At 45.2% G+C, this 23683-nt stretch overlaps 2 protein-coding genes across 8 annotated transcripts in view; one reads left to right on the top strand and one right to left on the bottom strand.

Moving 5' to 3' along the window:
- The first annotated feature begins 298 nt into the window (after window positions 1-298).
- LOC143276382 (FAST kinase domain-containing protein 4-like) lies at window positions 299-11662 on the top strand. Its single transcript, XM_076580862.1, has 9 exons — window positions 299-426; window positions 1407-2089; window positions 3628-3831; window positions 5027-5717; window positions 6767-6894; window positions 8257-8374; window positions 8950-9028; window positions 10061-10175; window positions 11434-11662. Exons 2-9 carry the CDS (start codon window positions 1478-1480, stop codon window positions 11551-11553), a joined length of 2067 nt encoding a protein of 688 aa, XP_076436977.1. The 5' UTR covers window positions 299-426; window positions 1407-1477; the 3' UTR covers window positions 11554-11662.
- A 141-nt stretch (window positions 11663-11803) lies between these two features.
- The window catches only part of LOC143276383 (uncharacterized), a 23731-nt gene continuing 11851 nt past the window's right edge, over window positions 11804-23683 (bottom strand). For 6 of the 7 annotated variants that reach the window (XM_076580864.1, XM_076580866.1, XM_076580863.1 and 3 more), the window contains 5 exons: window positions 22532-22713; window positions 20863-20997; window positions 18940-19172; window positions 17570-17799; window positions 11804-17211 (listed from right to left, as the gene is read on the bottom strand). In XM_076580864.1, coding sequence (XP_076436979.1) covers window positions 16837-17211; window positions 17570-17799; window positions 18940-19172; window positions 20863-20997; window positions 22532-22713 — 1155 coding nt within the window. In that variant the 3' untranslated portion in view covers window positions 11804-16836. The remainder of the gene's footprint in view (window positions 17212-17569; window positions 17800-18939; window positions 19173-20862; window positions 20998-22531; window positions 22714-23683) is intronic. The other variant, XR_013053574.1, reaches the window with a different exon arrangement.

Below are 23683 nucleotides of genomic sequence, written 5' to 3'. Positions count from 1 at the left end.
AGAGAGAGAGAGAGAGAGAGAGACAGAGAGAGAGAGGGAGAGAGAGGGACGAATGGACAGACGTAGGAACAGATTAATGGACACACACACACACACACACACACACACACACACACACACACACACACACACACACACACACACACACACACACACACACACACACACATGTACGCGCGTTTGCTTGCTTAAAGGTGGTCTGTTCAAACTGTAAACTGATATCTCGCAAAAACGTGCAAACAGTTGAACTCTTCATGTCGGAAAGAGAACATTCAGTTTGTGAAGTCCTAAGAGTTATCCCCTCCTTCTGCAGTAGCGGACGACAAGGTGATTTTTCGTAACGGTGCAACAATTTTTATGAGTGAGTGGGTCTGTTCGTGAAAGTAAAGAAGAAAAGCTAATGCCAGTGATCGTCAGCAACACGTGGTAAGCAGCAAGGAACTCCTTTCTATCTCTTTTCCCCTAAGATTTCACCAGCAAGCGTACAGTGAGAATGGAAGCCAAATGAAATGTTTTACACAGACACGTTTGTGACCAAGTGGTCCGCCAGCATTCTGACGGTCATGTTAATTTTGTTTATGAAACCAATCATACCCTGACAATGCCTGAGTACGACAGATTTGGAGACACATAGTCATGAAGTATCAAAGGATATCCAGAAATATATATATATATATATATATATATATATATATATATATATATATATATATATATAAATATAAATGCTATAGTAATATTAATGAAATGGAGATTGTACACCAATGCAGATTTGTACCACTTGCAAGCTTGACAGTTCATTTTCAATGACAGCACATATTTTATTACTGTTGATCATCATGTCCAGCAAACACATCACACACATGCTGTATGTGCACACATTTATGTGGGCGCATGTGAGTCACACGCATGTGTGTGTGCATACTGTTGCATGTGTACATATGTACATTTGCATATATATATATATGTGTGTGTGTGTGTGGTGAATGTGTGTGTCTGCACGTGTGTGTGTGTGTGTGTGTGTGTGTGTGTGAAAGAGGGCAATAAATACAAGTATTTGTGAATAAGACTAAGTGTTTACATACATGTATACTTGTGTGCATGTGTGTCTGACTGGCTACTTGATTTATGGAAATAAGTTTGAGTGTGCACATTTACTTACACACAAGCATATTTTTGTTGGTTTTTTGTTGTTGTTTATTTGTCTGCATGTTTACTTACTTATATCTATATATCTATCTATTTATCTATCTACCCACCTACCTACCTATCTCTCTCTCTCTCTTGTTTTGTTTTTTTCTCTCTCTCACTCTCTCTATATGTATATCAGTACATGTGGGTGTTTTTTTTGTGTTTTTTTTTTTTATAAATCTTTGCTTATATTAGGTTATTTTCCATTTTCTCAGTTTTGGCACCGACACAGCACAGTGAGACAGAAGAGGTCAGGGAAGGAAAGGTTCAGCATCACTTTGTCAACATGATTCCTTGCCAGGCAGGCACGCCGCTCCGCTGGATGCTACGGCCTTGCCTTCGATTCTCCCTGCAGTATTCTGCTTCACGTAGTAATGCTTGCGGGGTCAAGTGTGAGATGCAGATGGCTTCCCCAGCACCTTCGATGCACCTCTCGGTGTCACCTTGTGCGGGTTCAGCCGTGGTGTCATCCAGGCCAGGCCCGGAGTCGTTCTGCTCCCACAGGTCACGACCTTTCTTCACCTCCAGCAGCATCAGCGATGCCGCCCAGCATGAAGTGGAGGACGCTGCCATTAAAGCTTTGAAGTTCAAAAACGGTGAAAAGGTCCAGGCCATTCTGAGCGCCTCCTTTGAAGAGCTGATGACCATGGCGGAAAAGGCGGATTCAGCGTTTATGGCGTGCGTGATGCTGCAGAGGTTGAGCGCACTGCACAAGGAGGGGAGGACGATGGGGGTGGAGGGGGATGCTGTGCTGAAGGACTCGCGGTTGAGCGGAGTGTCCAGGGTGATTGATGAGGGCATCACCCGCCTCAGCCCCAGAGCCATCCTGACCACGCTGCAAGGGCTGTACGAGATGACGCCTACTGACGTCTACATCATCAAGTCACTCGCCACACAGGTAACATACATGTCTCTGGCCACACAGGTAATGTACATCACACATGTGTGTAATATATCAATAATTGATCAAGATGATGCATGCTGATGTCTACATCATCAAGTCACTCGCCACACAGGTTATGTTCATGTATGTCATATATCAAGTTTGGCCAGCAAGGGCTGTACAATATGACTCCTGCAGATGTCTACACCATCAGGTCACTGGCCACACAAGTAATGTACATGTCTCTGGCCACACAGGTAATGTACATGTGTGTAATATATCTATAGTTCATCAAATTTGGCCAGGAAGGGCTGTACGACATGACTCCTTTAGACGTCTACATCATCAAGTCTTTAGCTACACAGGTAACATACATGTGTGTGATATATCTATAGTTCATCAAGTTCGGCCAGCAGACAATGATTCATTTTTTGGCCAGTGATTATTTCATGGGCAGACATTCAGTCAGTGAAGGTTAGAGTGATGGCCTAGAGGTAACGCGTCCACCTAGGAAATGAGAGAATCTGAGCGTGCTGGTTCGAATCAGGGCTCAGCCGCCGATTTTTTCTCCCCCTCCACTAGACCTTGAGTGGTGGTCTGGACACTAGTCATTCGGATGAGACGATAAACCGAGGTCCCGTGTGCAGCATGCATTAGCGCACGTAAAAGAACCCACGGCAACAAAAGGGTTGTTCCTGGCAAAATTCTGTAGAAAAATCCATTTCAATAGGAAAAACAAATAAAATTGCACACAGGAAAAAAAAAAAAAAAAAAAGGGTGGCGCTGTAGTATAGCGACGCACTCTCCCTGGGGAGAGCAGCCCGAATTTCACACAGAGAAATTTGATGTGATAAAAGAAATACAAATACAAATACAAAATCTCTGAGGTGAGATTGACCACCCATTGTAAGGGCCAGCATTTTTGTGTTCTGAGGATAATGAAAATTGAAGTACTGTGAAATGCGAACAAAATTATCATGAAAAAAATTTGACATCGTAAGGCAATATGATGTATTTCAGTGTGTGTGTATGCGTGTGTGGGGGGAGGGGTGGGGGGGTGGAGGTGGGGGGTAGGGGATCAGTGTGTGTGTGTGTGTATGTGTGTGTGTGGATCAGTGGGTGTGTGTGTGTATGTGTGGATGTGGTGTGTGTGTGACTGCTGTAACATGATGTTTGTGACCATTGTAGTGTGGTGGTGTGTGTGACCGCTGTAATGTGGTGTGTGTGTGTGACTGCTGTAATGTGGTGTGTGTGTGTGACCACTGTAATGTGTGTGTGTGTGACCATTGTAGTGTGGTGTGTGTGACTGCTGTAATGTGGTGTGTGTGACCTCAGTAATGTGGTGTGTGTGACCATTGTAATGTGGTGGTTGTGACCACAGTAATGAGGTCTGTGTGTGTGTGTGTGACCACTGTAATGTGGTGTGAGGTGTGGATCAGGTGGTGTGGTTGATGTGACGGATGCCCGTCTGCTGTAATGTGGTGTATGTGGACCAAGTGGTGATTATTTATTTATTCATTTATTTATGTATTCATTTATTTATCTTACACCAGGTGGTGTGGCTGATGCGACGGATGCCCGTCCCGCTGCTGATCCAAGCTCTGCAGCTCCACCTGCACCACCAAGGGGAGAGCAGTCTGCGGCAGAGCATGGTGCAGCAGAGTCTGTCGGCGCTGGAGCGGCGCTGGGTCGAGCTGACCCACCCCAAGGACATCATCTTCCTCATGTACGTCACCCAGGGGGCGCCGCTTAGTCAGGTACTCTGTGTGTGTGTGTGTGTGTGTGTGTGTGTGTGTGTTGGGTATGTGTATGTGTGTTGGGTATGTTTGTGTGTGTGTTGGGTGTGTGTGTGTTGGGTATGTGTGTGTGTGTTGGCCACTCAGTCACGTGCCAGCCTTGCTCTTTGGCCTTTGTGTGTGTGTGTGTGTGTGTGTGGTGGTGGGTATGTGTGTGTGTGTGTGTATTGGCTGGGCATGTGTGTGTGTCCTGGGTATATTAGTGTGTTTGTGTGTGTTTGGTATGTGTGTGTGTGTTTGGTATGTGTGTGTGTGTGTGTGGTGGGTATGTTTGTGTTTTGGGTATGTGTTTGATGAATTGTTTCCACAGCTGTTGGTGAACCCACAGACTATAGTTGTGTGGATCCCTCATGTCCGCCCAGGACGATGGCAGTCTGAGAGCGGTGGGTCAGATCCCACCATGGCTAGTGCTTTCTTCCCCTCCACTGGACCCTGAGTGGTGGTCTGTGTGCTAGTCATTCGGATGAGAAGACAAACCAAACATGTGTGTGTAGTATGCATTTAGCGCATGGAGAAGAACCCATGAAAACAAAAGAAATTCCGTAGGTGATACCAATACACTTGCAGAGAGAAAAAAGAAGAAAAAAAGGGGGGGTGGGGGGTTGGGTTGGGTGGGGTGGGTGGTGATGGTGGCACTGCACTGTGTTGACAGTTTCTGCCTGGAGAGAGTAGCAAATTACAATACAATACTATACAATACAATACCCTGTTTGACACAAATATGATGTGACAAAAGAATAGTACAGTACAGTACAGTACAGTACAGTACAATACAGTACATACAATACAATACAAAACAATGCAATACAATACAATACAATGCATTGTAATACAATACAATACAATACAATACAATACAATACAATACAATACAATACAGTACAGTACAGTACAGTACAGTATAATATAATAGAATACCACACCACACAATACTACACCACGCAATGCAACACCACACCACACCAGACCACACCATATCACACCACACACCACACCACACCACACCACACACCACACCACACCACACCACGCCACACACCACACCACACCACACCACACCACACCTCACCTCACCACACCACACACCACACCACACCACACCACACCACACCACACCACACAGTACTACAGTAGCTGCTGTTTGTCCGTCCATCAGGTCCTGGTGGAACGACTGGAGGACCGAGCCCTGGACGTGGTGGAGAAGGCCAGCCCCAAGGAGCTGTACCGCGTCATCTACCTGCTGTCCCGACAGGGCCACCGCAACACCCCCCTCATCCGCGCCCTCGTCTACCACCTCAACAAAACCTCCCTGTCCTCGCTGTCAGCCGTCCAGCTGACCAACCTGGTGTACGCCCTCTGCACGCTCAGCGTGTTCGACGCGGCCCTCCTGTCCAAAGTCTGCGCCGAGCTGCACGCGAAGCAGGCCGACCTCACCGCTAAGCTCGTGTCGTCGCTTCTCACGTCTTTCTCTCGGCTGCGGTGGAAAGACGGCGGCATGCTGAACATGTTGGTGAACGTCTTGGAGGGAAAGGCGGTGTCTGCGACGCCACCATCGTCCGGTTCACACGGTGTCGAGGGCGGGGCGGTGTCTGTCCAGAGTGATGTGGACTCTCTGGAGGCGTCGGACAAGGCGGGGGTGGTCCTGTCGCTGGCCAACCTGAACATGGATTCCGCTCAGTGCAGGGAACTGGTAGGGAGGGTGGTGGGGTCAGAGGGCGTGCAGGGTCTGCGGCAGTCGTCTCCCCTGCTGTGGGTGGACGTGGTGTGGTCGCTGGCTGTGCTCCGATTGGCTGATGCTGCTTCCGTGGCTTCTGTCCTGTCGGAGGACTTCTTGGGGAAGCTGCCGTGTGGGTATTTAGTGTATTGTGTTGGTTTACTTTGATGTGTATTGTATTGTATTGTTTGACTTGGCTGTTAATATTGTATTGTTTGACTTTGGCTGTATATTGTATTGTTTGATTTTGCTGTGTATTGTATTGTATTGTTTGACTTTGATGTGTGTATTGTATTGTTTTGCTTTACTGTACATATCATTTGTTTAACTTTGCTGTAAATATGTTTTATAGCATTGTTTTACAGAGTAAATCCCACACATATCATCACATCATCACAAACATACACATGCAGTAATAATCATATACATCCCTGTATCCTCTGTCCAGCGTAACAGTAAATCCTACACACATCATCACAGCCATACATGTGCAATAACAATCACATACATCCCTGTATTGTGCAGCGTCAGAGTAAATCCCACATGATCATAACAGTCATACAGGAAGAGTAATAACCACATGTATACATCCCTGTACTGTGTAGCATCCATGTAAATCCCACACACATCACCACACTCATATAGGAACAATAATAACCACATACATCCCTGTACTGTGCGGCGTTATAGTAAATCCCACATACATCACCACACTCATACAGGAACAATAATAACCACATACATCCCTGTACTGTGCGGCGCTATAGTAAATCCCACATAATCAAAACAGCCACACAGGAACAATAATTGGTAATGCTGAAGAATAAGGAAGAGTAATAACCACATGTATACATCCCTGTATTGTGCAGCGTCAGAGTGAATCCCACACATCATCATCACAGCCACACATGTGCAATAATAATCACATATATCCCTGTATTGTGCAGCGTCAGAGTGAATCCCACACACATCATCATCACAGCCACACATGTGCAATAATAACCACATACATCCCTGTATTGTGCAGCGTCAGAGTGAATCCCACACATCATCATCACAGCCATACATGTGCAATAATAATCACATACATCCCTGTATTGTGCAGTGTCAGAGAGAATCCCACACACATCATCACAGCCATACATGTGCAATAATAATCACATACATCCCTGTATTGTGCAGCGTCAGACGGCTTCCAGTCCATATTGACCATGAGCAAGGTGAACAACATCAACACGGCCGCCAGCTGTGAGGTGGAGGGCTACACTGGACCCCTTCTACCCCCCTCCCTCCCCTCTCCTGACCCCAAGGTACCTCCTCCTCCTCCTCCTCCTTTTTCTTCTTCAAGTTGCCACAATCTGTATGCTGATTTTTGTGTTGTTGTTGTTGTTGCCGCTTTGACTTGGAGGGATGCTGTGTTTTGCCTTGCTCTGCAGTCCGTTCAGGTACAGTCAGTTCGCACAGGTTGGAGATGAATAGTTTGATCAAAATTAGCGAGGTCAGGAAGATGGATGGATGGATGGATAGTTTCTTCTTCTTCTTCTTCTTCTATGTTCGTGGGCAGCAACTCCCACGTTCACTTGTATGTACGTGAGTGGGCTTTTACGTGTATGACCGTTTTTACCCCTGCCATGTAGGCAGCCGTACTCCGCTTTTGGGGATGTGCATGCTGGGTATGTTTTTGTTTCCATAACCCACTGAACACTGACATGGATTACATAATCTTTAACGTGCGTATTTGATCTTCTGCTTGCGTATACACATGAAGGGGGTCAGGTACTAGCAGGTCTGTACATATGGTGACCTGGGAGATCATAAAAATCTCCACCATTTACCAACCAGGCGCCGTCACCGAGGTTCAAACCTGGGACCCTCAGATTGAAAGTCCAACGCTTTAACCACTCGGCCATTGCACCTGTCAGATAGTTTATTCATATTAGGGCCATTGCCCCTTACGTATTGTGTATATGGAGTACAAGAATATAGTATTTGCTTTTGAATGATAACCTTAGTATTTGCTTTCGAATAAAATCTGAAGTTAGTGAGTTCAGTAAATCAGGAGGTTATGAGGACTGAACAAAAAATTCCTGTAAAGCAAAAGGAGTGAACTTTATGTTCTACTTTGGTGATGTCTGTCTGTGCATCAGACTACACTGTGGGCTCAGAGACTGTGTGGTGTGAGTGATGAGCTTTTTGGATGCACAGGTGATTTCCATTTGGACAGTTTCAGTTTCTCAAGGAGGCGTCACTGTGTTTGCACAAACTCATTCTCTACACCACATCCGCTAGGCGGATGCCTGACCAGCAACATAACCCAGTGCGTTTCGTCAGGCTTTGAGTGCACGCTTATATATTTTTCTACCTATCAGAGTGAATTTCTTCCACAGAATTATGCCAGAGGACAACAGTTGCCATGGGTTCTTTTTACGTGTGCCCAAAGTGCATGCCACACACACCGGAACTCAGTTGATCATCTCATCCGAATGACTAGCGTCCAGACCACCACTCAAGGTCCAGTGGAGGGGGAGGAAATACTGGCAAGTGTGGGTTTCGGACCTGTGCACTCAGAGTCTCAGGCTTTCTAGGTGAGTGCGTTGCCACTAATCCCTGCCTCCCCATCACGGAGGACAGCTGCAGTGGCGTGGTTTGTGAGGAGACAACTCTGTGGGCAGCTCCTTCAGAAAGGGGAGAGAAGCGTGACAGAAAAACTTATAGCAGCACTGACCAACATGGCTCCCGCCGATACCTACACCCTGGTCAACACCACCGGCCCTGGAGGATATCTCATTGGTTAGTACTCAAGTCCTGTGTATATAACGAAGTCCTATATATGTTGAAAAAGTACCCGTATTTGATAATGATGATAATGATAATGGTACTGATGGTAGTGACACATTGGTGTCTTGTTGAGCACGGAACACACCTGCTCTTAAGAGCAGCCCAAATATGCATGTTGCAATTATGTAAGAATGGTAATTTTTTTAATATGTGCAAAATAAATTTTATTTGTCCCACAAAATTTGAACAGTCGCATAAAAGTTTTTGAAATAGTGCTCAGTCCCGAGCATGTACACAGATGCGCGCACGCACACACACACACATACACACACACATTGCAAAAAAGTGAACTGTCTTAGCGTTGTTAAATTTGTAATGATAGAAGGAAAGATTTGCACTTTTCTTTGAAATTCAGGATGGTAGGTATTAATGCAATGAAGTCCATAAAAAAATAAATTTTATGGTAAAAATTGTAGCAGAATTGAAATCATTAAAGCCTCAAAATTAGATCATGGAGGTTGATTCATAGAAACATAGAAAAGCAGGTGTCCCAGCTGACAGATTGCTGTGCTTTTTTTTCCCCCCAGATGCAGAGTTTTATGTGGACAGTGAGGGCAATCCTAAACCATTGTCACAGGTGTCTGAGAATGCAGCTCAGTATCACAGGTGAGAAAGACATGTCACCCCCCTCCATGTAACCTCCTCTGCTTGACAGACACAGGTTTATTTTGCTTTTTATAAAGTGACATGAGACATTACGTACAGGAACACCCATATAAACCCAAACTTGCGAGTTGATATAGATGTATCGTTTCATGGGGAGCATGCCGCACCTTATTTACTGGGGAAATCTTTTTTTTTTCTTATTTGAAAATTGTGCTTTAAAATCCTAAGGACCTTAAGTATTATTTTTTTCTTATTTGAAAACTGTGCTTTAAAATCCCAAGCACCTTAACTCATGTGAAATTCCAGTAGTTCATTTGTTTTCTTGAGTTTCATGAAGTCCGAACACACAGCCCTTTAGAACAGTTGATCAATTCAGAGATCAGGTTTTTGACTCACTTGTGTAAACAAAGTGAGTCTGTGTTTTAACCCGGTGTTCGGTTGTGTGTGTGTGTGTATGTGTGTGTCTCCGTGTGTCTGTGTGTCCGTGGTAAACTTTAACATTGACATTTTCTCTGCAAATACTTTGTCAGTTGACACCAAATTTGGCATAAAAATAGGAAAAATTCAGTTCTTTCCAGTCATCTTGTTTAAAACAATATTGCACCTCTGGGATGGGCACAAAAAAAAAAATAAAAAAAGAAGCCTAATCATATGCAAACTGCATTTACTGTTATATATATATTTTTTGTATTCTCTAAACTTGGCACTTTGACCTCTTATTCTGACACAACAACAAGAGGAGTCATTATTATCATTTTTTGTTCAAACAGGAACTTCTTTTGCTAAGCATGGAATTTTTATTTATTTTGCTAATGTTTTGGTGCAGATAGTAAAGAAGGGAAATTACTCTGTAATTAATGCTAGGGGACTTAATTTATCACAAGTGAGTCTTGAAGGCCTTGCCTCTCTTGTTATGTTTCCTTTGAAAACCGTTCATCAGCCTGACCTGATGGAAGTTGAACACGAGCGGTTTCTTCAAAACGTGTCATGAACTTCATACACTGGGCGTGATTTTTTTTTTTTTTTTCTCAGAGTGGCCTTGAAAGTGTTGGAATTCCCTGACCTGACCTTCCCGACCTCTGACCTGACTGGTTTGCATGCGATGGCGGTGCGCCACCTTCGTTGCCATGGATACACAGTGGTGCAGGTGAGGAGGATGTGCCCTGCTGTGACTCCCTGTTAATGATAATGATAATGATGATGATGATGACGAAAACAATAACAACAACAGCAACAACAATAACAACGATAATGATGATAATAAGAAGAAAATGAAGATGGAGAAGAAGAAGAAGAAGAAAAAAAAGAAGAATGATAATAACAATGATGATGATGGTGATGATACTAATAATGATGATAATAGTTATATTTCTTTTTGCTATGTTATGTCATGTCATGACCTTGACCACTAACATGTGACCTTGAATTTCCAGTAGTGATTATGCTGTCATTATGGCCAAACTTGATAAAAAAAAAAATTGAATGTAAGATATGAGCTGAGTTTTTTCTGTTTTCCCAAATTCTTGATCTTTGACCCTTCACTGTCCTTATTTATTTATTTATTTTTTTATTTATTTTTTACATTATAGTTATTATTTATTTATTTATTTATTTGTGTAAGCTTATCTATTATTTATTCACCTTTTTTTTTTTTTTCCCCTCAAGGCCTGACTAAGCGCGTTGGGTTACGCTGCTGGTCAGGCATCTGCTTGGCAGATGTGGTGTAGCGTATATGGATTTGTCTGAACGCAGTGACGCCTCCTTGAGCTACTGAAACTGAAACTGTCCTTGCCTTGTCATCAAAAAGAGACGATTGGAAAGGTCTTATGTGTATACCCACCATCCTACGCAGTTTGATTTTTTAAATTTTTTTACTATATATATATATATATTTTTTTTTTTTTTCTTTTCATCACAACAGATTTCTCTGTGTGAAATTCGGCTGCTCTCCCCAGGGAGAGCGCATCGCTACACTACAGCGCCACCCAATTTTTTTGTATTTTTTCCTGCGTGCAGTTTTTATTTGTTTTTCGTATGGAAGTGGATTTTTCTACAGAATTTTGCCAGGAACTACCCTTTTGTTGCTGTGGGTTCTTTTACATGTGCAAAGTGCATGCTGCACACGGGATCTCGGTTTATCATCTCATCCGAATGACTAGCGTCCAGATCACCACTCAAGGTCTAGTGGAGGGGGAGAAAATATCGGTGGCTGAGCCGTGATTCGAACCAGCGCGCTCAGATTCTCTCGCTTCCTAGGCGGACGCATTACCTCTAGGCCATCACTCCAATATATATGCACTGACGTTAAAGTTTACACTGAACACACAGAGGATTTTTTACACATGTGGGTCAACAAAAAGACATGAGTTGTGGACGTTGAATGGCCATGTGTTATGTGTGGACAGGTGCTGCACTCGGAGATTCCCTCCAAGAGCAAGGTGGTGGAGCAGGTCAACTTCCTGCAGCAGAAGGTCAAGGACGCTGTGAAGCCCCGCCCTGATGCCGGGGCCCCGGCTGACAGTTAGTGTGCAGCGTTGGGGGATGGAAGGGAGGTCCTCCGACTGTGTGGAATGTGGGGTTGATTGTTTGAATTTTCTGACTTGTTGCTGCTGCGTCACTGATGTTATTGATTACCTTTCCTTGGATGGGATGTTGCTGTTGGGTCAGTGACGGTGTTGATAACCTGCCCTTGGAATGGGTCATCGATGTCATTTTGGGTCAGTGACGTTATTGTCAACCTTTCCTTCGAAGGGGTCGGTGATTAGTCTTTCTTTGTGTGTGTGTGTTGTTGAGCTCTGTATGGTCAAGAGCTGAGTATGTAAGTTTTAGTACAGAATCTTCAGATTTTGCGTTTTCTGTGCAATTCACTGGGTGTCAGTAAAATATGATCAGTATCTGTGCCACGTATCAAGATCTGATGGCATTGCAAAAACTTTTTTTTTCAAGGAAGTGTTGAGGGAGGGAGACTGAGGAGGAAGAGAGAAAAAAACGACGGACAGACAACATTACAGAATGGACAGGTAAACAATTTGCAGAGATCCTGGAGGAATCTGGTGAATAGTTCTTTTGTACTGCACCCCCGGTGACTCTTCACAGAGTTATGGAAGATGAAGATCATCTTTGTTTGTGTGAGAGAGAGAGAGAGTGTGTGTGTTTTGTGTATGTGTGCGTGAGTGTGTGTGGGTGTGCATGCATGCATGCATGTAACTGAGAAGAAAGAGTTTGAATATGCTTGTTTGTTTGGAAATGGTTGTCAGCATCAGATTGTGGATCCTATGTGTTGTTATGTGTATGAGGAGATGTAGTGTAAAGATCATACTACTGGCTTTTAATTCATTTTTGACAAGTCTGGGTTTTTTTTTATGATGATTTTTATCTGTTGTAATTGATGAATGTTTGTATGCTGTTTGTAGCAAGGGAAGTGGAAGACAGATGTCAATGATTTAGTGGCGTTTCACTCTTTCTAGTGGATAATGACTTTTTAAAATTATAGATTCTGTTGAAATAAAAACAAACTGAAATATCAACTTATAAAATGAGATTAAGTTAGCGTCTGAAATGACTGGATGTAATGTGAGTGAGGTGTGGTGTTGCGGTGATGTTGCCTATGTGAATTTCAATGGTGTGCTCTGTAAGTAACAAGTCTTTTCAGAATTTTGATCCACAAAATAATAACATGACTGATTGTCTTAACAAGGAATTTATGATTGAACACAGTGTGAAATAATGAAAGGCATTTTTTATTCGATACTGTCAGTGACGGCAGTCACAAGTAGATATGATTATTGGCAGTAATTTATATGATTATGCACTCTTACAAAGTGTACTTCATTTTCATGTGAGTCTTTGTGTATGAGTGATGTATGGTTCTGTATTGAAATGTGTGATGTTTTCTGTGTATGTGTGTGTTGGCATGTGCATTTCATCAAAGTAAGAAATGTAAGTTTTAAAAGCACCTTGAGAAAGGATTTAGGAGAGATAAAATACAGATGAAGTCCCTGGTGCAAGCAAAAATTCATTATTCAAATTAAAATGGAATAGTCACTGTCTGTCAATTCAGAGAGGGTGGTTAAACACAATTCCAAGAAACATCAATACTGTTGGTGATGAAATTCCTTTAATCATGGAGTGTTTCAATTTTTCTGATATTCATGAAAGATTGCTACCCGATAAATAATTATGTCCAAAGTCTGTTTTCCCATTTTATGACTTGTTTGTGCTGACAAACATTTCTTTTTTTCTCTCTTTTAAACATATTAATTCTTAAAAAATTATAATGTTTGGAAGAAGACTTCCACACAGGTGAAGGATCGTTAATCCATGTTTCACCTTAAATGAATCAAACATGATCATAAATGATGATGGATCTAGTTGTGCTTTTTTGTTTTGCTGTTTTCTGAAGTCCTGCATGCTCCAATAAGGGTCGCAGGTTTATAGACCACTGGAGAGTTCCGGGGCCATCTTGGATCTTGTGCATGGGCATCAAATATTTACTCGAAATTGCGAGCAATGCTGAAGGCAATCGACTTAGATAAAAGCAGTAAATATGTTCTGTCCTCCATTTCGTAAGTTGATAGCCTCCAACGATACAACCAAAATGGAGTGCCATCATACGCACAATAAAAAAAACACCCCACAATATGAAGCAAAAAGTCGAAAAAAGAAGCCTGCTGTTTCGGACGTTCTGCCTCTCTCGATCACCTTTGTTGCTCGCAAGTTTGGAGAGCCAATCAACACTGAGAGCACAGATCACGGGACCCACCTCTATAAGTCATGTAATCTCAAAACTCTCCAACGGTCTTTTGAAATCTTGTGCGCATCAGTGTGTGTGCGTGTTCAGGGTGCATAGTTTCTTCACAACATGCTGGGTACCTTAGTCCTGTGTGGATGCAAGTTTGATGCTTGTGAAGTTATCTGTCAGAATGTCATGCCCTCGCCTTCAGACGCTGAACTTGGGAAGCCTTAATCTCCACTCTTAAGAGAAGCCGTTGCTGTTTGTAAGTTTGAACACTTGGCTGTTTGTATCAGCTTGACACACATGTAATTGTTCTATGTGGAGGATATTCATTCCTCATCAATAAAACTTGTGATCGCAATGCATTTATGTGCTGCCTTCGTGATACATGTCTGATGTTGACACTTGTTGATCGTCTGTTGTAGACACTTGTTGATCGTCTGGTGTAGACACTTGTTGATCGTCTGATGTTGATACGTATTTGTCTCATTTCTTGGTTCATATCTTTTACCGCCATCATGAAATAAACAGGAAGTTAACAACAAAAATGGATTTGGGGCATGTAAATGAACATATCTTTTTGTGATTTGGGCAGTTTCTGATTTAATAGTCACATCTCTGTGTAACATGACCATGGAAAAAGTGTGATCGTGTGACCTTGATGGTAACCCACTGGCATTGTGGGGGCAGTTACAGGGGAAATAAGAGACAGGTGTATGGCTGTTGCTGTATGTCGTGATATGTCAGGGATTCTGGTAACAGATGTGAAGATAAATCACTACATTTTCAACACAGTGATTGATGAAGGCCGTTTTATGTAGTCTGATGTCTTCCACAATGGGTGTGCATTACAACCACTGGATGGGTATTAACCTGTGTGTGTGTGTGTGTGTGTGTGTGTGTGTGTGTGTGTGTGTGTTCTGTTTCTATAGGGTAAGAAACTATTCTGTTTTGTGTCTCTCTCTCTCTCTCTCTTCTGATAACACACTTTTGGTATAGTGTGTAAACACGTTGGTTTTTTTCAATCATATAAACGATTCTCACATATCAAAAAACAATGTTTAGTGTTGAAAACAAAACAACTCCCTCCCACCCCCAAAACAGAAATGAAAACAAACAATAGTTAAATATGCCTCTCTCTCTCTCTCTCTCTCTCTCTGTGTCTCTTTCACACACACACACACACACACACAGACACACACACACACACACACAAACTGAAAGATATGAAATTGAAGATTCTCACACCACAATCACACACCTGCACACACAAATTAATTGAAGTATGTGATTCATCATGCATGCATATTTGCCAAAAAAAACAAACAATAATCAAAATAAAATAAAACACAATGCACACACTGTCAAACATTGCAGTTACCCATTTCTGATGTATAAACAACAACAAAAAACCAGAACAATAGCACCACTGGAGTGTATGTTGATTTCTCTACACATATTACTTTCATGCAATACCATAACATCCAACATTATAAATTAAAAAAAAAAAAATCTGAGAGATGTGAGACGCCACAAGGAGCCTAAAACCGCAACAGAAAACTGGGAAAGGAAAGGAAAAATATAATACACTGCTGTGTCTCCTGACACACTTCGAGTCTGTCCTGAAAACCAACACTGAACTCACTCACTAGGCCTACATAATGGCACATTGTCTTAACCAATGCTGAAAGTTGACTTAATGGGCCTACATAACGGCAAATCTTTTTTTCTTCTTCTTGAAAACCAATACTGAAAGTTGACTTAATGGGCCTACATAACGGCACATCTTTTTTCTTCTTCTTAAAAACCAATACTGAAAGTTGACTGAATGGGCCTACATAACAGCACATAGTTGTTTTTTTTCTTGGAAACTAATACTGAAAGTTGACTGAATGGGCCTACATAACGGCACATAGTATTTTTTTCTTGAAAACTAATACTGAAAGTTGACTTAATGGGCGTTCATGACAGCACATCGTCTGAAATTCGTTTTGCAAAGTGAAGTCAATTCATTGCCAGCACAGAAGGCAGGCATACATAACGGCACATAGTCTGTCTTGAAAACCATCACTGTTGACTTCATGGACCTACATAACGGCACATAGTCTGTCTTGAAAACCATCACTGTTGACTTAATGGGCCTACATAACGGTACATAGTCTGTCTTGAAAACCATCACTGTTGACTTAACGGGCCTACACAGCGGTACATAGTCTGTCTTGAAAACTAAAACTGAAGGCAGGCCTACATAAGAACACATAGTCTGTCTTGAAAACCAACACTGAAAACAGGCCTATATAACGGCACAGTTTGTCTTGAAAAAAAAACACTGAAAATAGGCCTCCATAACAGCACATATGCATAGTCTGTCTTGAAAACCATCAATTAAAGTTGACTTAATGGGCCTACATAACGGCAAATAGTCTTTCTCAGTTGAAAACCAATACTAAAAGTTGACTTCACGGACCAACATAAATGCACATAGTCTGTCTTGAAAACCAATACTGAAAGTTGACTTATGGGGCTTCATAGCCGGCGGCACATTGTCTTGAAAACCAATACTGAAAGTTTACTCAATGGGCTAACATAAGAGCACATAGTCTATCTTGAAAACCAACAGGAAGTTGACTGAATGGGCCGACATAACGGCACACAGTCTTCCTTGAAAAACAACACTGAAAGCTCACCGACTGGGCCTAACATAACAGCAAAAATACAAAACCTCACCCTCTGGACCAAAATAAGGGCACACATGGAGTGTTTATTGAAACCTCAGGACCTATGACACACCTGGAGTCTTCAGAACTTATGACACCACACCTGGAGTCTTATAACCTACACGACAGCACACCGGAAGTCTTTATTGGAGCCTCTGGACCTGCACCATGACACACCTGAAGTCTTGATTGAAGCCTCTGGACCTGCATAAGGGCACACCTGCACCACGACACACCTGAAGTCTTTATTGGAGCCTCTGGACCTGCACCACGACACACCTGAAGTCTTTATTGGAGCCTCTGGACCTGCATAAGGGCACTCCTGCATCACGACACACCGGGAGTCCTCAGATCACCTACATGACAGCACACCTGGAGTCGTTGTGCATGCGGAAGTCCCGGGCGCCCTCCACCTGTTCGGGCAGGTGGACGACTATGAGCTGCCGACAGCAGCGGGTCCAGAGCGTCAGCCTGTGCACCAGCTCGGACTCGGACCTGTGAGCATGCAGAAGCTTCTGTCGGAACGTCTTCCTCTGCTCCTTGTTCATGTCCAGGGTGATGGTCAAGGTCGTGGTCTCCGTGTTGACCGTGCCTGCGGGGAACTGGTTGGTGTCGATCTGCTCCTCCTCCTCCTCCGTCAGCTCCCAGGTCTCGTCCTGGCCGGCCCCAGTGAGGCACACCACCACCTGTCTGTCCAGGCCGATGCAGGACTGGTAGTTCATCACCGTCACCTGCAACAGTGGTGTGTGTTTGTAAACCACTGTTGTACATCATCATTATTCGAATATTTCTTTTATTCATTTATATATTTATCTAGAGCTCAGAGCTTGGTCCCTGACTGAGGATAGGTACTGTAAATAAGCATCCATGTCAATCAATTAATCAATCAACCAACCAATCAATTAATCGATGAATTTATTTACAGATCATCTGTCCATTTCTCATTGATCTTGTCCTCTGTGGCTATTCATATCCATGAATGACCGAATCAGTCAATCAATCAAAATCAATCAGTCAACCAACCAACCAGCCAACCAACCAATCAGTTCAATCAATCAATCAATTCTATTCTATCTATTTCTCACTGACCTTGTCCTCAGGAGCCAAGATCACATCACTAAGGGCCTCCTCCGTCGTGACGTTGCCTCCCTTGCCGAACACTGCAGCGGGAATTCCCGCAGCCTGCAGCCCTTGAACAAACGCCGGAGTGTCTGCCGCCTTGACCTCGTTACGAGTCACCACCAGCACGTCACGGAACTGGTAGCGGTGCTCTCCCTTGCTGGCACCATCGTCTCCTTTGACTCCTGCACCTTTGGGCGCTGTCGATTGGAGGAAGGGGGGAGGGGGTAGGGGGAGGGGGGAGGGGAGTTATCGTAACTTGTTTTGGGGTGTTGTTTATTTTATTTTTATTTATTTATTTATTTTATTTTATATTTTATTTTATTTTATTTATTTATTTTTATTTAACATAAATGGTTATTTTTACTTTATTTATTGTATTCATTTTTATTGTTATTTACTTCATTTATTTATTTATTTTCTCAAGGCCTGACTAAGCGCGTTGGGTTACGCCGCTGGTCAGGCATCTGCTTAGCAGACGTGGTGTAGCGCTGGTATATGGATTTGACCGAACGCAGTGACGCCTCCTTGAGCTACTGATACTGATACTGATACTGTTGGGTTCCTACGGGTAGGGCTGTTTGATACCTCTGTCTCTCTCTGTTCCTGTCTGTCTGTCTGTCCGTCCCGGTTCCGCTCTGTCTGTCTGTTCTCATCAGTATTAATTTAACTCTCTCCATACGAACGGCGAAAGAGACGACGTTAACAGCGTTTCACCCCAATTACCATCATCAAAATATTGCAAGCGGAAGGCTCTTATACTGAAGAGGTGAATGTTGACAAAGAATACCACAATTCTGACGACGGAAACTAAAGGTTGGGTCATTCAGACACCCACTGGACATCCGATGGGTCTGTGTAGAGGAGAAGAGAGGACTGGCCGTACTGAGTGAGTTAACAGTGTCTGCAGACACTTAGTACACGTAGCAGTATGTTATCACCGAACAAACTTTGACATTTTGAGAAGCACACTGTCTTTGTCGTACAGGAGAGATGAAATGAGTGAAAGTGAGTGAGTGAGAGAGAAACAGACAGACAGAGAGACAGACGGACGGACGGACAGGAGGACAGACAGACAGACGGACGGACGGACAAATGGATGTCTATCAGTATCAGACTACTCTTAATTTGGGTCGTTACTGTCTGGATTAAAGTAGACACAGAAAGAAAACACACACACACACACACCAAACCATACACACACACACGCGCACACACACACGCACACACACACCACACACATACACACCACACACACACACACACACACACCACACACACACACGCGCGCACACACACACAGAACAACCCATCCAGCAGCACTGAATCGAACCCCTCACCCGTGGCACCCACGCCGATCTGCCGCAGGACCTTGGCCACCCGCCTCCCGCACTTGTGGCTGTAGAGGGGCCACTTGGCGTCACCGCGCCGCCCCTTGTGACGTAGGTGGATGACGTCAGGGCCAGTGGCGATGACGTCGCGGTTGACGTAAGTGTAGAGCCCTGGCAGCTTGTTGACGTATTCCAAGGCTTCCACGGGCACGTTGATGAGCGGGAAGATCTCTTTGGTGAACCTGCACGGGGTTTGGATAGGCCGCGGCGTCAGACACTATAATCAAATTCTAGCTCCTTTATAACGACCAATTAGACAATTTCAGCAAAAAGGGGAGCAAAGAATCATACAGAAAGAGACTTTTATAGGTGCTTGAATTCAAGTCTAAAACCTCGTCAGTTTTACTCTCTCAGACTTTGGTCCGATTCGCAGACCAATTCTGAGTTTAGCTCTCAGACTATTATCAAATTCATTACGGACCAAGTATTGTTCCAATGTCAAGTGCATATGCTTTAGCAACTTGACAATTAAGCATATAATTTTTGACTGTAGTTTGATGAAGCCTTATGTACACGAAAGTGTGTCTTCACAAGTGACTGAGAACGTTGATGTTTTTGACTTTTTGCATTCATTATCAGTTGTTTCGCTTGTCAGTTTAACGACTTCTCTTTTACGAAGTCCTTTAAGTAATTTCCTGTAATTGTATTTAGAAATTATTTTCAGATTTCACCCTCATTTCACCCTCATTTGCCCAGTTTCCCCCAACCCTCCATTCATTCACATCTCCCACCCCTTCTAACCGACAATACTCAAATGTATTCATAAATACTTAAACAAAATGTTTTCAATCACCGATATGTGTGACGGGACATTAAACAAAATTTCTCCTCCTCGCCCACATGGTCGGGACAGCAGTCCAGCTGCCTCCTCTGCTGTTCTCATGGTCGTAGTCGGACACGACTGACTATCATACAGACAGACAGGCAGGCACACAAACATACAGACAGACAGTGAGAATACACAGCGCGTGAACTACGAAGTACAGCGGTGGCCCAGTGGAAACACATCCGCAGAAGAAGCGAGAGAACCTGGGCGCGCTCACGGGAATCCAAACCCACTCTCGACAGCATTAATTTTCTAGTCCTACCCCGCTGGGCTTTGAGTGGTCGATGCAATACGAAGCAACCGCAATACAATACAATACAATACAATACAATACAAATGCACTGCACTGCAATGCAATGGGCGCAATGACGTCAGCAGCTTTCACTCAAGGAGTTGACGTCACAGTGGCGGTCCCAGTCACAGGCACTGAGGTGTGTGTGAGACAACAGCGCGACTGATGCCGGCTCCTGGTGGTGGTGGTGGACGGATCGCTAATGCTCCTGAACAGGCCTGTCAAGGTCTCTACTGACTTCAGCCTTGTTGATAGGTGTATGGACATAACAGACACACATGTGTGTGTGCGCGCACACACACACACACACACACACACACACACACACACACACACACAGACAGATAGACAGACACACACACATACACACACGCGCACGCGCGTGTTGGCACGCGCGTTGGCACCCACCCACACACCCACGTACGCATGCACATACAGTCACACTCGCACACGCACGCACAAACATACACGCTCATACATAAAGACACAGACAGACAGACAGATAGACATACAGACACAGAGATACAGACAGACATATATAGACACACAGACACACACACACACACACACACATACACTCACAACATACATACAAACAAAGACACACAGACACAACCCCCCCACACCCGCCCCCCCACAACACAGATGCACACACACACACTCTCACACACACACACACACACACACACACAAAACATACCCCCATCCCCCCGCCCCCACCTCCCCGCACATACACAGAGAACAGCAGCCCCACCTGACAGGTGTGTGCAGGTGCTGCAGGAAGAAGCCGTCAGGGACCGTGGAGAACCAGTCTGATGTCCAGATGGGGGCCTGGGGAAAACGGTCCCTCAGCTCCTTCAGGAAGTCCAGACCCAGACAGCACAGCTCTCTGCCACGACCCAACAACAACAATCAACAGCACAGCACAGCACAGCACAGCACAGCACAGCTCTCTGCCACGAACCAACAACAACTATCAACAGCACAGCACAGCACAGCACAGCACAGCACAGCACAGCACAGCACTGCACAACACAGCACTGCACAGCACAGCACAGCACAGCACTGCACAACACAGCACTGCACAGCACTGCACAACACAGCACTGCACAGTACAGCACAGCACAGCACAGCACAGCACTGCACAGCACAGCACAGCACAGCACAGCACAGCACTGCACAGCACAGCACAGCACTGCACAGCACAGCACAGCACTGCACAGCTCTCTGCCACGACCCAACAACAACAATCAACAGCACAGCACACCAAGAAACACCACCACACCACAACACACCACACTACTCCACCCCCCACCCCCCCACAACACACCACACTACTCCACCCCCCACCACCCCCCACAACACACCACACTACTCCACCCCACCCCTACCCCCCAAAACACACCACACCACACTACTCCACCCCACCACACCCCAACCCCCAAAACACACCACACAACCCGCAGCCTCACACCATACCTCCCCACCCCACCCCACCACCTCCACACCAACCCATCCAACCCCACACCCCACCCCACCCTACATCACACCAAACCACTCTTCACCACACCACCCCCACCCCAAACCAAGACATCACCCTACCCCACCCTAACACACCACACCACACCACACAACACCACACCACGCCACACCACACCACGCCACACCACACCACATCACACGCCAACACACCACACCCCAATCCACCACACCACGCCACACCACACCACACCACACAACACCACACCACACCACGCCACGCCACAACACATCACACCATACCATACCAACATAACACCCCACCCACACCACACCCTACCACCCCCCCAATCCCCTCACCACACCCCCACCACACACACCGCCACATCCCCCACACCTCCTCCACCACACCCCCCCACCTCACCCCACCTCACCACCCCCCACCATCACCCCCCCCAACAGACCACCACACTACCACCACCCCCACACCACACCCCCACCACACCACACACCCCCAACAGACCACCACACCACATCCCCCACCACACCCCCCCCCCACCACACACCCCCACCACACCACCCCACCTCACCCCCCCCCCCAACAGACCACCACACTACCACAACCCCCACACCACACCCCCACCACACCCCACCACACCACACCCCCCAACAGACCACCACACTACCACAACCCCCACACCACACCACACCACACCACACCACACCACACACCCCAACAGACCACCACACTACCACAACCCCCACACCACACCACACCACACCACACCACACCACACCACACCACACACCCCAACAGACCACCACACTACACCACACCACACCACACCCCCGCCCCAACAGACCACCACACCACATCCCCCACCACACCACCTACCCCCCCCCCCCACCCCCCCCACCCCCCCCCCACAGTGGTCCCCACTCACGGAGTCTCGGGAGCCATGTAGTCGAAGAGAAAGGCAGCGGGAGAGGACGAAGACACGAACCCCGCCACCCGATCCACGGCGTCCTGAACCGCCTGGGCCTCAGCCAGCACGAAGGACTGGTACCTCACCTGCCCCCACTCCGCGTCCTCGGGGCTTCGGGCATCGTCACGTGCTTTCCGGGCCTGTACCGGGCAACCCCGATGACATGACAGACCCACTGTTAACATCTTGCTCCGGGCACACCTCAATAGTATGGTGACGTCATGATGGAGACGCAATACTTTCTCTTCACTTTGCAGACACAGCAAACAGTTTGTGTGACGTCTCTCTCTCTCTCTGTGTGTCTCTGTCTGTCTGTCTCTCTGTGTGCCTCTTTCAGGGATCTTTATAATATTTAGTGTGCTTTTAAGATTTAATTTGCTCATGTCGTCAAAACACGAGCTTACTCAACAAAACTTGGCCATATACTTATATGAGGCATTGAAGAGACTTCGAATCGTCATTTTGTGGATGTTGTTGAGTATTGTATTAGCTACTTTTGGTTGATTTGTGATGTTGGTTTATCGTGTCAAGTCATTTTCTTTCTTCATTTTCTTGTATGATTGACCCCTTTCAGTAAGGGGCTTTGGCCTTAATCTGAATAAAAGATCGTTATCGTTATCGTTATCGTTCTCTCTCTCTCTCTCTCTCTCTCTCTCTCTCTCTCTCTCTATATATATATATATATCCATCCCTCAATTGCACATATTTCCCTTTTTTAATCATTGCAAAGTTATTTTTAAATAACCGAAGGGTTGTTTCGCTGGTTGCTCGCTGCACTTGTTTTCCTCCAGTATTGTGTGTGTGTGTGTGTGTGTGTGTGTGTGTGTGTGTGTGTGTGTGTGTGTGTGTGTGTGTGTGTGTGTGGATCTATGTGCTATAGGTACCTACCTGTGAGAGGACGGTGTAGAGGTACCATGAGGTAGGCACACTGTGTGTGTGGATCTATGTGCTATAGGTACCTACCTGTGAGAGGACGGTGTAGAGGTACCATGAGGTAGGCACACTGCGTGTGTGGATCTATGTGCTATAGGTACCTACCTGTGAGAGGACGGTGTAGAGGTACCATGAGGTAGGCACACTGTGTGTGTGGATCTATGTGCTATAGGTACC

The sequence above is a fragment of the Babylonia areolata genome, chromosome 32 (genome assembly GCF_041734735.1).
Source record: "Babylonia areolata isolate BAREFJ2019XMU chromosome 32, ASM4173473v1, whole genome shotgun sequence".
In the NCBI taxonomy this organism is placed as follows: Eukaryota; Metazoa; Mollusca; class Gastropoda; order Neogastropoda; family Buccinidae; genus Babylonia; species Babylonia areolata.
The sequence above is the reverse complement of the archived record's forward strand: the minus strand, read 5'-3'. Positions and strand labels throughout refer to the sequence as shown.